Source organism: Lagenorhynchus albirostris, chromosome 14, assembly GCF_949774975.1.
Source record: "Lagenorhynchus albirostris chromosome 14, mLagAlb1.1, whole genome shotgun sequence".
NCBI lineage: Eukaryota > Metazoa > Chordata > Mammalia > Artiodactyla > Delphinidae > Lagenorhynchus > Lagenorhynchus albirostris.
The window spans coordinates 78,977,799-78,992,661 of record NC_083108.1 but is presented as its reverse complement, the minus strand read 5'-3'; the positions used below and the strand labels follow the sequence as shown (position 1 = coordinate 78,992,661).

Genomic DNA, 14,863 nt, shown 5'->3' with positions numbered 1-14,863 from the left:
ATATTTCCCTCTAAGAAAGTACCCTCTCAGAGAACAGGCAGGAGGGTGGGGCAGGGTTGACTGGGCGTCCATGTTCAGTATTCTCTGTGAAAGCAGGTTCATGACCCAGAGACTGCAGTAAAGGAACTGGAAACTCTTCTGGGTTTTCCGTTGAGAATGGCTGTTCCCAACACTCGCCCTGTGAGAAAGACGATGGAAATTCCCAAGGACTCCTTGGAGAAGTACCTCAAAGACTTACTGGGGACCCAAGCCACAGGTAGTAAAGCTTCTGCATTTAGGTAAAGGCTAGGCTTTCAGTCTGGTTCTCACTTTCAGTCCTTAGTGGAATATGCTGGAGACAAAGACGCCACATGGTGAAGCAAATAGCCAGTGGGCTCAGTGAGCCCATGGACCCGAGTGCTGCTCTGTTTTGCTTGGGAAAAAGCACTGACTTCCTTTTTTACGGATCCCCGAAGTGTACTTGGCCCTTGTTCCATGTGAGAGTGTGGTGTGGCAGCAATCGCCTGCAAAGGGCTGTCCCGGAGGAGAGGAACTTGCAGTATGTGCCCGGGGTGTTTGAGTGTTTCTAATATTTTTGAGATGACAGCCTGTTTTGTGAAGGTGACTTAAAAGTTGCACGAATTTAAAATGTGACAAGCCGTCTCTATCTCTTCAAAGGAACCTCTAGCTCCTTCTTCGCATTCCACCCTCAGAAAAACAGGTGCCTCATGACCTTTTTCTTTTTAAATTTATTTTATTAAAGTATAGTTGCATGAACTTTTGAAGAAATTTCTACCTGGTGATAAAGTTTGATCCTTGAAAGTACTTTTTTTAAATTTAATTTATATTTTTATACAGCAGGTTCTTATTAGTCATCCATTTTATACATATTTGTGTATATATGTCCATCCCAATCTCCCAATTCATCCCACCACCACCACCCCCCGCCACTTTCCCCCCTTGGTGTCCATACGTTTGTTCTCTACATCTGTGTCTCTATTTCTGCCCTGCAAACCGGTTCATCTGTACCATTTGAAAGTACTCTTTGTATGCAGCTTCTCATGAGGATTTTTTTCCAGTGATGGGATTGTTCTTAGAGCCTCTGCAAAGCTGAGGGACCCTTTCTGATGAGACCAGCTAAGTCAGGCAAACTCCCATTTCCTGCGAATCTGTGTGTAGAGTTCATCTCATTGTGAAGACTAGGGTTAATTAGGCTGTTTCTGCAAGGGATCCTCAGAGTTTAGCCTGCTGGGGTGGGAAACGCATCTCCTGAAAGCAGCTTTGGCTCGAGCTGCAGGCCTCTGCATAGCTCCTTTCAGCTGTCACGTCATTGTCAGGCGTGGTGTGGCCGAGTATGGGGTGAGGGGCACACTTTTCAAGTGAGGGCTCTTTTCATCCTCGGCTTAAAGCATTCCATTTAGCAAGATGGGTTTCCATGACTGTGCTTGTGTTTTACAAACAGAACTAAAAGACTTTTCTTTACGGAGCAGGAGTTGGCAAGAAGGACAAAATTGGACACCTGCACAAAGTGAAAATTGTCATGGTGTAAATCCAGTGGCCTTTGCCACACCATAGTGTGATATTCTGGACTCGAGCTGGAGGTGGGGGGTATGCCTGGGACGCAGTCACGTCTGGTACCCCGGGAGGAGCTGCTTTCCTAACAGATCATTCCAAATCAGGGCGCTCCGCATCCACATGCAGTACTCATTAGAAAGAAAGAATGTCCACATTTGTCCTCCAGAGCTGGTTTGAGTTTTCCTTGCTTTCAAACTTGCAGGCCCATTGGAACTCCTTCAGTTTGATCACGGGCAGTCAAATCCCACCTACTACATCAGGCTGGCTAAACATCAGCTGGTTCTGAGGAAGAAACCGCCAGGGACACTGCTCCCGTCCGCGCATGCAATAGAGAGGGAGTTCAGGTAAATTCTCAGAGCTGGGGGCGTGCTTGCCATCCCCAGCCATCCCTGGCCTCCGCAGCCCAGCCCCTGAGCTGGCCAATCAGCACTCCATTAAAGTGCCTTGAGACATTTAAAATTACAAGTGTGACTCTCCAAAATTATTTCTGATAAGAACATGTCACCTAATTTTATTCAGGAGCTTGTTTTCTCTTTTCTCTACCTAAACCTCTAGGAGACTAGACTTTTTTTGAGCCTCTATTAAGTGCGGTCATAGCCCAAGGAGGCATGGCCGTGAGTTGATAGTTATTGAAACCTGGGTCTTGTGCTCAACCCTGGAATCAGGATTGAGTCACTCTCACCCAAACCATGTGAACCTACAGTGGGGGAGAGCTGTTTCCCAAAGGAATGTCTAGGTATTACTATCAGAACATGAAAAGGGGAAAGGACAGCAGGCAGCCAAAAGCAGGAGCCAGTTATTGGTGATAAGACCGACTCATTATTTTTCTATTTAAAAAAATTCCTTCTTTAGTGTTTCATAGAATTTATCAGTAAACCCATCAGGCCTGGAGGTTTTTTAGGAAAAGTTTTTGGATTATGGGTTTGATGTAATAGATATTGGGTTATTCAGGTATTTTATTTCGTCTTTCCTTAGTTTTGGTAAATTGTAATTTGCAAGGAATTTGTACATTTATTAAAATATATAAAATTATATTATAAAATATATAAAGTTATATATGTCCATTTCATGTTAACAGTTGAATTTATTGTTCAAAATATTCCCTTACTGTTTTTTTTTTTTAATTTACTTTTGGCTGTGTTGGGTCTTCGTCGTTGTGCGTGGGCTTTCTCTAGTTGCGGTGAGCGGGGGCTACTCTTCGTTGCAGTGCGCATGCTTCTTATTGCGGTGGCTTCTCTTGTTGCGGAGCATGGGCTCTGGGTGCGCAGGCTTCAGTAGTTGTGGCATACAGGCTCAATAGTTGTGGCTCGCGGGCTCTAGAGCAGAGGCTCAGTAGTTGTGGCGCACGGGCTTAGTTGCTCCACGGCATGTGGGATCTTCCTGGACCAGGGCTTGAACCCATGTCCACTGCATTGGCAGGCGGATTCTTAACCACTGCACCACCAGGGAAGTCCTCCCTTACTGTCCTTTTAATGTATGTAGGATCTGTAGTGATTTCCCATCTTTACCATTCCTGCTGTGGATTGATAGTATTTTCTCTCTCTTTCATCAGTCTACCTAGGGATTTATCATTGTGTTGATAATTTAAAAGAACAAATGTTTAGTTTTGTTAATTTTTCTGTTGTTTATTTTCTATTTCATTTAGTTCTGCTCTGAGCTTTATTTCTTTCCATCTTCTTACTGTGGGTGTATTTTTACCTTCTTAGGTGTAACCTTAGGCCATTGATTTAACATCTTCCTTTTCTAATATGAGCTTTCAAAGTTATGTTACTTTGTAAGCACATATGCATCCCACAAATTTTGACATGTGTTTTTATTATTATTATTACAGTTTGAAATATTTTCTAATGTCCCTTGTGATTTCTTCTTTGACCCATGGCTTATATGGAAGTGTGTTATTTAACTTCCAAATATTTGGGCTTTTTCTAGCTATCACATAGTAACAAGTTCTTGTTTAATTCTATTGAGGTCTTAGAAATACACTGTAAGATTTTGATACTTGGGGCTTCCCTGGTGGTGCAGTGGTTAAGAATCCACCTGCCTAATACAGGAGACATGGGTTCAAGCCCTGGTCTGGGAAGATCCCACATGCCACAGAGCAGCTAAGCCCATGCACCACAACAACTGAGCCTGCGTTCCTAGAGCCCGTGAGCCACAACTACTGAGCCCGTGCACCCAGAGCCCGAGCTCTGCAACAAGAGAAGCCACCGCAATGAGAAGCCCGCACACCGCGACGAAGAGTAGCCCCCGCTCGCCACAACTAGAGAAAGCCGCACGCAGCAACGAAGACCCAATGCAGCCAAAAATAAATAAATAAATAAATTTATTTTTTAAAAAAGATTTTGATACTTGGAAATTTATTAGGACTTATATTATGGACCAGTACGTGATATATCTTGGTGAATATACTGTGTGCACTCTAAAAGAATGTGTATCCTGCAGTGTCTGTGTGAGTGTTATAGAAATGTCCATCAGGTCAAGTTGGCTGGTAGTGTTGTTCAGATCTGTGTCTTACTGACTTTTTCTAGTTAGTGTAGTTTTGATCAAGTCAGTTACTGATAAAGGCATTTTACAGTCTCAGCTATGATTGTGAGTTTGTCCATTTCTATCTTTCATTCTGATAATTTTTACTTTAGGTATTTTTGAAGCTCTTTTATTAGGCACATACACATTTTTTATTTACTTTTGTAATTTGAAGTATAGTTGATTTAATGTTGTGTTTTAATTTCTGCTATACAGCAAAGTGACTCAGTTATAAATATATATATTCTTTTTTATGCTGTATTTATATATATATATATATATTCTTTTTCATATTCTTTTCCATAATGGTTTATCACAGGATATTGAGTATAGTTCCCTGTGCTATACAGGAGGACCTTGTTGTTTAAGGCACATACACATTTATGATTGTAATATCTTCCTGGTGAATTAACTCTTGTATTGTTTTGAAATGTCCCTTTTTATCTCTGGTAGTCCTCTTTGCCTTAAGGTCTCTTTTTCTAATATTGATATAGCTATACCAGCTTTCTTATGCTTACCAATTGCATGGAACTTCCCTTTCCATCCTTTCATATTTTATTTTATTTATTTATTTCTATCTATGTTTTTATATTTAAAGCATGTCCCTTTTAGACAGTATATTAAGTCTTGCTTTTGAACCCAGTAGGACAACTTCTGTCTTTTAATTGGAATGTTTACTCTATTAACTTTAGTGTAATTATCAGTATGTTTGACTCAGGTCTATAATTTTGCTGTTTGATCTTTGTCCCATTTGTCTTTTGTTCTCCTTGCCTTTTTGCCTTCTTGGGTCAATTGAAATTTTTAAATTTTAGCATTCCATTTTAATTTCTGCATGTAAAATTTTTAAATCAAAAAATAATTTCAGGGCTTCCCTGGTGGCGCAGCGGTTGAGAGTCCGCCTGCCGATGCAGGGGACACGGGTTCGTGCCCCGATCTGGGAAGATCCCACATGCTGCGGAGCGGCTGGGCCCGTGAGCCATGGCCGCTGAGCCTGTGCATCCGGAGCCTGTGCTTTGCAACAGGAGAGGCCACAACAGTGAGAGGCCCGCGTATCGCAAAAAAAAACAAAAACGAAAACAAACAAAAAAAATAATAATAATTTCAAGAAAATCCAGTCATCTCATTCAGCAGTGTCTCTCAGTTTTCTTTGTTCTGGCAGGATAATGAAAGCCCTTGCGAATGCTGGAGTCCCTGTCCCCAAAGTTCTTGACCTCTGTGAGGATTCAAGGTAATGTTCAGATTTATTTTTTCTATTGTGTATTCAAGCTACAGAAGAGAAAAGTCCTTATACTAACTCACATTCCAATTTGCTAGAGTAAAGACAAGTAAAATTTGGGTAGAAGAGAAAAGAGATTTTATAGTTACCTCCCCTAGAAGTTCACAGATCTTTAAGTTATCCTGAAAGATAAATGCCTGCTTTCGTGAGAATTGGTAGGAAACATCTTTTCTAACATTTAAAAAATATATGTCCATCTAGCTTCATGTTGCTTGTTTTAATTAATTTTTTATTGTGGACTTTCTAAACTGTTTTTGAATTGCTTTATAATATTGCTTTCTGAGTCTGTCTCTTTTTTCCCGATTTTTTAATTATGAAAATTTCAAAACATACACAGAAGTTGAAAGAAGAAAAAATAGTACGATGAGCACCCATTTACACTTCATCTAGATGAAAACATTTGTTAACATTTTGCCACATTTGCTTTCTATGTATATATGTGTATGTGTATATATGTGAATAGGTGTACTATATAGATAAAATAATTTTATAGAAATAATTATATATAACATTTTTCTAAAAATGTTTTATAACATAATTTAATAAGTTTTATTAAATAATTATATAATTATTTTGTAAGTTAATAAGTATATCTTATATGTATGTATATAAATTATTATTCACTGAAACTTTTGAAGTAAGTTTCAGGCAGCATACATCTTCTAAGAATAAAGACATTTTCTATCATAACCACAGCAATATTACATTTAAGATAATTAAAAATAATTTAATAATATAATTTAATATCTAGGCCATGTTCAAGTCAGGATGAATAGTTATAATAGTAGAATTTTCAAAACAACTTTTCAGAGTACTAAACTGATTTCTAGTAGTGACAAAAGATGGATTAATGACATTTTGGTGTGTCACCTTAATACTTTGGGGTGTTGTATATGCCATTCATACCACTGGATAATGATGAAAATAACATCAATAACAAGAAGGGATACTTATCCAACCCTCATTGAAGCCAGAAACATATGCCAGGCATTCCCTATGTATTTGCTCCCTTAATTCTTATAACTATCCTTTGAAGCGTTATAGATTATAAAAAAACAAAGCTCAGAGAGCTTTAATATGTTTCTCAGGATCACACTGCTAGGAAGGGCAGAGGTGGCACTTAAGCCTGGTTCTCTGACTCCAAATCCCCCTCTCAACATGCTGCTTTCCTGTATTATCACACTTAATCCCATTCCGATGGCTTCTACAAGTGGACCAAAGGGAAGAGAGGCATGCTGGCAAGGAAGTGTAGACAGGGATGTGTGTGTGTGGATTGGTTTGGGGAGGGAGTACTTCTAACCCCTCTGCTTATGTGCAAAGGAAAAAGGAAGTTTCCAGTACTCTGGATCCAAACTCCCACCCAGCACTCAAAGCTTACACACAGGACAGAGCAGTGCCTGCCACATCATGGGCCACTGAAACACCCTGTCTGTGCCCCTGCTAGGGTCATCGGCACTCCCTTCTATCTGATGGAGTACTGCCCAGGCCTCATCTACAAAGACCCCTCTCTGCCAGGCTTGGAGCCCAGCCAGAGGCGGGCCATCTACACTGCCATGAACAGAGTCTTGTGCAAGATTCACAGTGTGGACCTCAAGGCCGCAGGCCTAGAAGACTATGGGAAACACGGTGAGCACGGGGCCGCTTGTCTTCTGTGCTGCTGTGTCCTCACTGGTGCCTCTGCTTTCATGATTTCCATGGTGCCAAGTTTTTAAGGCACCACTGGTAAATGTGAGGTGGGCTTGTTAGCTTCCTACTTGGAAATCCACTTTCATTTTAGTATAAGTGTCACTTACCTAGATGCTTTGTCCTGAGATAAATCCCTTCATGGACTACAGAATCTCTCTTCCCTGAAACTTTTATCTCACTGTATCATTTAAATCGTTTTTTTTTTAGATACTGGCCAAAAGTACTTAAGATACATATTTTCTTCTCCATTTTTCACCATTTCCTCTAAATATTCTTTTCAATATTTAGAGGAAAGATTTAGGGATATATTTTTAAAATGCCATTATGCCAAGGTATTTGTTTGTATAATTTGTTTCTGTTTTCTTTCTTTTTTTTAAAAAATGTCTGAGAGTTCTAGTTGGTCCTCACCCTTGGAAGCGCTTGGTATTGTCAGGTTTTCCCTTTTCTTTTTTTCTGGAAGTCAGTTGTATTGAAATGTAGCATTTTACGAATGTTGACAAATGCACACACTTTTATAACCACCATCACCATTGTCTTCATGCTTTTGCATGCAGAAACTTTAGCATGAGCCAAAGAGTTTCATTTTGTCTGCCCTGCAGCATTCAAGGCTATCTGACTCTCAACCAGTGTGCATTGTTGACCATGGTCAAAAAGAATCTCTCAAATAAGCTGTATTTTGTTCTTTCTCTGCTTTTAACCAAAATGTGCCTGTTTTGTCTAGGACCATATCAAAGGCTGCAGTATGTGTCCAAAGTACATCAACTTCCTGACACATTTCTACCAAGTTACCTAAAATTCTGTCATTCCATAGGCACATGATCTGAGGTCTCAAAACTAACCATTTGAGAAACTTTGCTACCACAGAGCAGGCTTGCTGACTTCACAGCCCCAACTGAGGGAGTTCTTCACCCCTTCCATACGCAGCCTGATCCATATCATACACTAACTAACTAACCTGTTGACCAGAGTTACCAGCTTAGTGGGGTTCCCCTCCATCTTGGTGGCTCATTGGGAAACACTTACAGTAAAAATTTGTTTGTTGTTTATCCAAAATTCCAGTTTAACTGAGCATCCTCTATTTTATCTGGGAGCCCTAGTTACCAGTAAAAGGGTCAGCAGGCAAAGACCATAGATGTTGCCTATATTGAGCCATTGTTTCAAAGTGGAAAGAGCCCTAGACCAGAAGTCAGGTGCTGATTTGTGGGGTGACCTTGGGCAAGTCCCATTACTTTGTTATAGTTTTCTCAACAGTAAAGGTTCAGTAAAAAACAAAACAAAACCAAAAAACCCTGCCCTGCCCCCCTCACAGTGCTGATGTGAAAAGCAAAGGAGATGGCACCTGTCCTAGTGTTTTGAATGGAGATAAAGCCTCTGTCACATGAAGCAACGGGCAATGTGACATCCCATCCTGCAGTGGAGAGAGAGCAGCCTAAGGAGGCCGCTCCCATGTGCTGAGTGGATCCTTTGCCTTTTATTTTTAAAGTAGACTGTTTTGATGCACTTTCCACTGGCCTATTAGTTTGACAAAGAGACAAAGCAGAAATCTGGTGTGATTTTATATGACTCAGGGTCAGCCTCCTGGGCCGCAGGCAGTATTCGGAGCCTTATCGCATAAAGCAGCTTCCTCAAATTTCACATTCACTGATCCAGTTTACCCGGGCATCAGATCTTCCTTTTCTTCTCAAGTTATGTCAGGAACCCAGCTGCTGCGTGGGGCATTGGCTATATATAGATAGTACACCATTTGTGTAAAATTGGTATATTTGAATAAATTTAAATGTTTATTTGCACACGTGAAGATATCTCCAAAAGGATGCCTAAGAAATTGGTCACATGGGTTGCCTTTGGGGAATAACGGCTGAGTGGCTGGGCAGGGGGATGGGAGAAAATCTTTATTGCACTCCTTTTTGTCACTTTAATTTCGAGCCATGTGAATATATGATTTATTGAAGAGAACAAATTTAAATTTGTAAGGAAAAGAAACAGCACACCAACATGATTTCTGATCAAAAGGGACTTTTGACCAGATCCTTTAGGTCCAGTCTAGTTATCACAAAGAACCTTTCCATCAAGGACCTGCAGGGAACCATAATTCTCTTTTCTCATCCCAGAGGGCAGGCTGCTTTGGGGAGGAAGGGCGTTAGTGCCTTGGCAGGCCTGCTCGGTACCAGTGGCCAACAGAGCCAGAGCCGCAGGGACAGCTGCATCTGCTTCCCACGAGAAGGGAGTGTGTACAGCACTGGGGTGGTGTGTATGCGTTGGGGGCAGGGGGACATCCTAAATCCATATAGGAGATTTTCCTGAGGGGCTCCTTCTGCAAAGGCTCAGTTCCTGGTGGCCTTTGTATTCAATTTATTATGATAATTTTTAAACTCTAGAAATGTGAAATAGTACAGTGAATAACTATATGCCCACGACTGATTTTAACAATGGTTAACTTTTGCCATATTCCTTTATATAGCTCTTTCTGTTTTTATCTGCACAATTAACAAAGTTGTAGAGATCCTGGCACTTGACTCCTAACAGCTTCAGTACGCATTTCCTACATTTCCTAATAGTAAGGACATCTCCCAGCACCATTATCACATCCAAGGAAATTTACCATTTTCCCAGAATCTATAAAACCCAGTCCATATTCACATTTCCTCATTACCCCCCTTACATCTTTTATAAGTGAGTTTTTTTGGTTGGTTTTCCAAATCGGGATCCGATCAAAGAATCTAGAACAGTCCCCTCATTGTTTTTTTTTTTAATGAATTTTTTAAGGGACCAGGCAAGTATATTATAGATTTGTTTTGATTGTTACCTGATGATTTCATTTACTGCTGTCTTCTACTTCCTGTAATTCTGAAAACTGGAAGTTAGTTCTAAAGGCTTGATTTGTTTGGGGTTAAATTCCTGTGGATTTTGATCTCACCTCTCATCCAGCCCTGCTGGATCCTCCGAAGGACAGGTGTCTGGGTGCTCTGAGTGTGCAGTGGACTCCACAGAAGGAGCCCAATCTCTCTATCCTTGTCTTCAAGCTTCTGGGCAACATTTTTCTCTCAGATGAGGGGTGAGGGCTTGACTTAGAGCTAGTGGTGTGATGTGTTATTAATTATGAATTGTTTTAATAGTGACAATAATTGTCAACTAATAACAGTGACAGTAATAATGGTCATTATTCATTGAGCAGCCTTCTGTGTTTGGCATATTATATATGGACTTCATTTGGCCTTCACAGTGGTCCTAGGGAATATAGGTGGCAGTACACTCATTGTACAGATGAAGCAATGGAGGCTTAGAGAGGTTAAGTTAGTTGAAAAGCTTAACTGTGAGCCAGGCAACTCCAGAGCTCCCTCCAGTTTGTGGTCCCAGATATAACTTGCAAGTTCCTCAACTGTGGTAACTCTCGTAGCAAACAACTGAATCATAGCAAATACTCATGCAATACTTACTACATGCCAGGAACATTTGCAGGGGCTTTACATATTGTGTCCTCCCAGCAACTCTATGAGGGCCATCTCATCAATGAGGAAACAAAGGCATAGAAAAGTATAGTAACCTGCCTGAGATCACACACAGAATGGCAGAGCTGGGAACCAAACCCAGACCATGCATCCACCCCAGAGCCTATGCTCTTAGCCAATCACTGTCCTGTAGCCAAGAAGGGATTTATTAAAGGCTGTTAGGAAGCTCATAGGATCTGAGAGGGCCAGGGATCAGGCTCGGAGGCTATGTGGCTGGGAACAATGCCCAGATCACACAGATCCAGCCAAGATAAAACAGCAGTGGCTTCCAGGTTGAGGGGGCAGGAACATCATGTGGGAAATTCTCTAGTCATGGGAAGAAGATGCCTCAGACGTTACAAAGGGTTTCATCGCACTGCTTGATTTTCGAAACCTCTGGAGGTTGCTGAGATGGCACACCATGTTCTAATCCTCTTTCCCTCAGGGGACTATGTTGCACGCCAGGTACAAACATGGATCAAGCAGTATCGAGCCTCGGAAACCAGCACTATCCCGCCAATGGAGAGGCTCATCGAGTGGCTGCCCCTCCACCTTCCCAGGCAGCAGCAGACCACAGTGGTGCATGGGGACTTCAGGTCGACCGGGCATGAGGAGGGCTGATACTTAGTTGTGGAAAGTGATGGGAAGGGTATTTGAAGGGGAAATTAAGCAGCTGGTCTTGCCCCAGTTTACAGTTGACAATTATCCACTACATGGGCTCTCCCTCTGCGTGGCCTTTAAGGCAGGGTTTCTCAGCTTTGGCACTATTGACGTTTGGGGCCAGATTATTCTCTGTGATGGGGGGCCTGGCCTGTGCAACAGCAGGAGTTAGTACCACCCCCCGGGTCTGAAGGTACAAGCACGGGCTTCAGCTGTAACGACAACTCCAAAGCTGCGTGGCTGTCAACAGCGACAGCAATGATCTTACTCATGAGTCTGCAGTCTGGGACGGGATGGCTTGCTTGAGCCATTGACGTGGGTCTCAGGCGGGGGACTGGAATCACCTGAAGGCTCGCTCACACCTGCACCAGGGCAGAGGAGAGCTGGGCTCCCTGAGCCTCTCTCTGTGTCTCTGTGGTTTCCCACCTGGTCTTTCCAGTATGGCAGCTTCCAGCTGGACTTCCTACCTAGTGGCTCACGGTTGCAAAGGTGTGTGTTCCGAGGGGAGAGGGCCGGGGGGAGCTGATCACCTTTTCTGTCCCTATCTCAGGAGTCACTCAGCACCACTTCCACCCGTATTATAATGGTTAGAAGTGAGCTGCTTCCAGGGGTGAAGGATTAGACTCTTTCTTTTGTGGTAGGAGTGTCAAAAAATTGCAGACCTGTTTTAAAACCATCTCGGGAAGGAGTAATTACCAGAACCCAGACATGGTCTCTATGTGGCGAGGGCCACCTGACCAAAGCTGTGGCCCTCAGGAGAGGAATACAGCTGTCCCTCAGCTATCTGCTGAGAGGGGGGTGGGGAATTAATGTGCAGGCCCCCTTCCCATTGTCTGCTGGTGTCCCGTTGGCTGCTCCCAGCTGAGCCAAAGGGCAAGGGAGCTGGTGGATGCAGCCCATGCAGGCTCCCGGGCACATGGGAGGGGTGGGGAGTGCTTCTGAAGGGGTCAGCAGAAGACGCCCAGCACAGAATACACCCTAACGGTCAGTGTTCTTAGCGCTGTCTCCATCCCTTCTGGGGCTCCTGCAGGCTGGACAACGTGCTGTTCCACCCGGAAACGGCCGAGGTGCTTGCCGTCCTTGACTGGGAACTCTCTACCTTAGGCGACCCCCTTGCCGATGTGGCCCACAGCTGCCTGGCTCACTACCTGCCATCCAGCTTTCCCGTTCAGCCAGGTAGGAACTGCCGCTGGGGGAGTGAGGGATGGAGCCAGCGCTCTTCTCAAAGCTTTGGGGCAAACTCTGCTGAAACAGTTTGTGATTGGGCTGCTTCGTGAAATTCAGGTATTGAGTATTTCTCCTACAGCATCATTTTTAATGACAGTATAGGATTTCATTGTTATAGAATTAACTTAATAAGGCATTTGGTTTGATTCCTATTTGGATATTTGTTTCCAGTTTTTGTTTTTCTGAAAGTATTACCTTCCCTGTGCTTCCACAAAAAAAGGCAGTGAATATCTGTGTAGTAATATCTTTGCCTGTATATAAGTTATACTCCTAGGATAAATTCTTGGAACAGAACATATTACATGCTTCTAAACCATCAAAATGTTACAAATGAAGGAAATAGGTAAGATTTTTTATTTGTTGCAGTTATCTTTTTCATAATTTGGCGAGATCTTCTTTGAATACCATTTTTTTAATCAAATGACTGGTAGAAAATAATATGCATCCACCCTGAACTGTGGCCCAGATGGAATTGGAGGCCCCTCATTCCTTCCTTTACTGCCAATTTAGTCTGAAACTTTTAAGAGCCAAATTGTGAATAACAGCTTCATGCCTGGATTCCAGACATCTTGAAATGATGAGCTATAACCCTTTGAACTAGTTGTGAAGCTGATTTCCAAGGGACGAAGTGATTTTCAGAATTCAAATACTTGGAGCCACAGGAGAGCATGGGGTTTTTGCCTAGTCCTGGGTCTGTCTGTCGCTTCAGGTTTGAGTGACAGTGATCTGTCTGAGCTGGGAATCCCTACTGCAGAGGAGTATTTCAGGATGTACTGTCTTCACATGGGGATCTGTCCCACTGAGAACTGGAACTTCTACATGGCTTTCTCCTTTTTCCGCATTGCTGCAATCCTGCAGGGAGTCTACAAGCGCTCACTCACAGGTAATGGGGGCCTGGGAGAGCCGGCCTCGGGCTGTGAGTCACAGCCAAGGGGCTTCTATCCCTGAAACCCTCTCGTAACCGAACTACAAGATTCAGTTAATTCAACCATTTGTCATTAAGTGTATATCATATATATATATATTTTTTAAATCAATACTTAAAATTTTTTAAGTTATTAAAATAAGGCACAAAAAAAAATAAGGCACAAAAATTTTTAGAGTAAAAACATACATGATAAGAATTCAACCATATAGAAGAATATAAAATTATTTTCCGGGCTTCCCTGGTGGCGCAGTGGTTGGGAGTCTGCCTGCCGATGCGGGGGACGTGGGTTTGTGCCACGGTCTGGGAAGATCCCATGTGCCACGGAGCGGCTGGGCCCATGAGCCGTGGCCGCTGAGCCTGCGCGTGCGGAGCCTGTGCTCCGCAACGGGAGAGGCCACAGCGGTGAGAGGCCCGTGTACCGCAAAAAAAAAAAAAAAAAAAAAAAAAAAAATATATATATATATATATACACACACATATGATAAAATACTTTATTTAACCAGTGTTTTCTAGACTGTATCTTTTAAGTTTGAACTTTTGAGAAGAAAAGTTAAGTATGGCTACTTAGAACTGATGGTTTGATATATACGTATGTCACCTATGGAGTGTTCATATATATATGCGAGGATGGCACAATGTTATTAGTTTTAATTCTAAATTCTACAGGGTAGAAATGAAAATAATCTATACCCTAAATTATTTAAGAAAGTAGAAAGACAGATTAAAGTTTGTTTCCTATGTAGAAGGAAGGCAAGTAGAAAGCAAGCAGTTAGAATCTACCCAGAAGACCTAGAAGTAGTGACTAAGCCAATAGCATTAAGTACCCCTAATTACCCACATTGTAATCTATAAATTCCATTCTCACCAAAAGGAACCAGGACTCCTTGGAGAAAGTGGCTGATTTCAGGTCTAGGGCAGAATATCCACAAGATGAACCTGGAACATCTTGCCGTACCAGAAAGCAAGGAGGTTGTTGAAGATTAAGAGGGTCATATCTAAAGGTCTCAGGAGTCAACCTGAATAGGCTCCCACTTGCTAATGACAGAAAACTTTGAGCACCAGTATGATGATAGCTGAAATGGATGAAACACATCAAATATATTTAAATCCATGAGTAAAGAATGATACTAAAACAAAGACACAGTGTCTCACTGGTGACTTTGGAGGTTGGCAGGAAAGCAACCCATTACTCTGAAAATTGGTAAATAAAGGGAAGAGAGTCAAACATTCATCCTGCCTTTCCTATACAAATTACGTATCAGGCTAACCAAATGATTGATGAGAGAAAGTTTCTCTTTAGAGAAGCATCCTGGACCCAATGATAGAATTAGCGTGTCACCAATTTGCCACCCCTACTACATGAATGCGTCTGGAAAATAAGCATTAATGGTGCTGAAATCGAGAGAGGCAGCCAGACATTACATACCTCCTGATGCTGCCCTCAAAAGTCGAACCTGGATCTGACCAAGCCTCGAGTGCCAACCACCAACTTACAGGGAAGAGAGGGTTCAGCGGAGCACA

General features: G+C 42.3%; 1 protein-coding gene across 3 annotated transcripts in view; it reads left to right on the top strand.

Annotated features, from left to right (window-relative positions):
• The window catches only part of ACAD10 (acyl-CoA dehydrogenase family member 10), a 47,535-nt gene that overhangs the window by 15,710 nt on the left and 16,962 nt on the right, over positions 1-14,863 (top strand). For 2 of the 3 annotated variants that reach the window (XM_060120974.1, XM_060120972.1), the window contains exons 6-12: positions 97-256; positions 1,757-1,898; positions 5,219-5,305; positions 6,798-6,979; positions 10,973-11,123; positions 12,218-12,363; positions 13,124-13,297. In XM_060120974.1, the coding sequence (XP_059976957.1) occupies positions 97-256; positions 1,757-1,898; positions 5,219-5,305; positions 6,798-6,979; positions 10,973-11,123; positions 12,218-12,363; positions 13,124-13,297 (1,042 nt within the window). The remainder of the gene's footprint in view (positions 1-96; positions 257-1,756; positions 1,899-5,218; positions 5,306-6,797; positions 6,980-10,972; positions 11,124-12,217; positions 12,364-13,123; positions 13,298-14,863) is intronic. The other variant, XM_060120973.1, reaches the window with a different exon arrangement.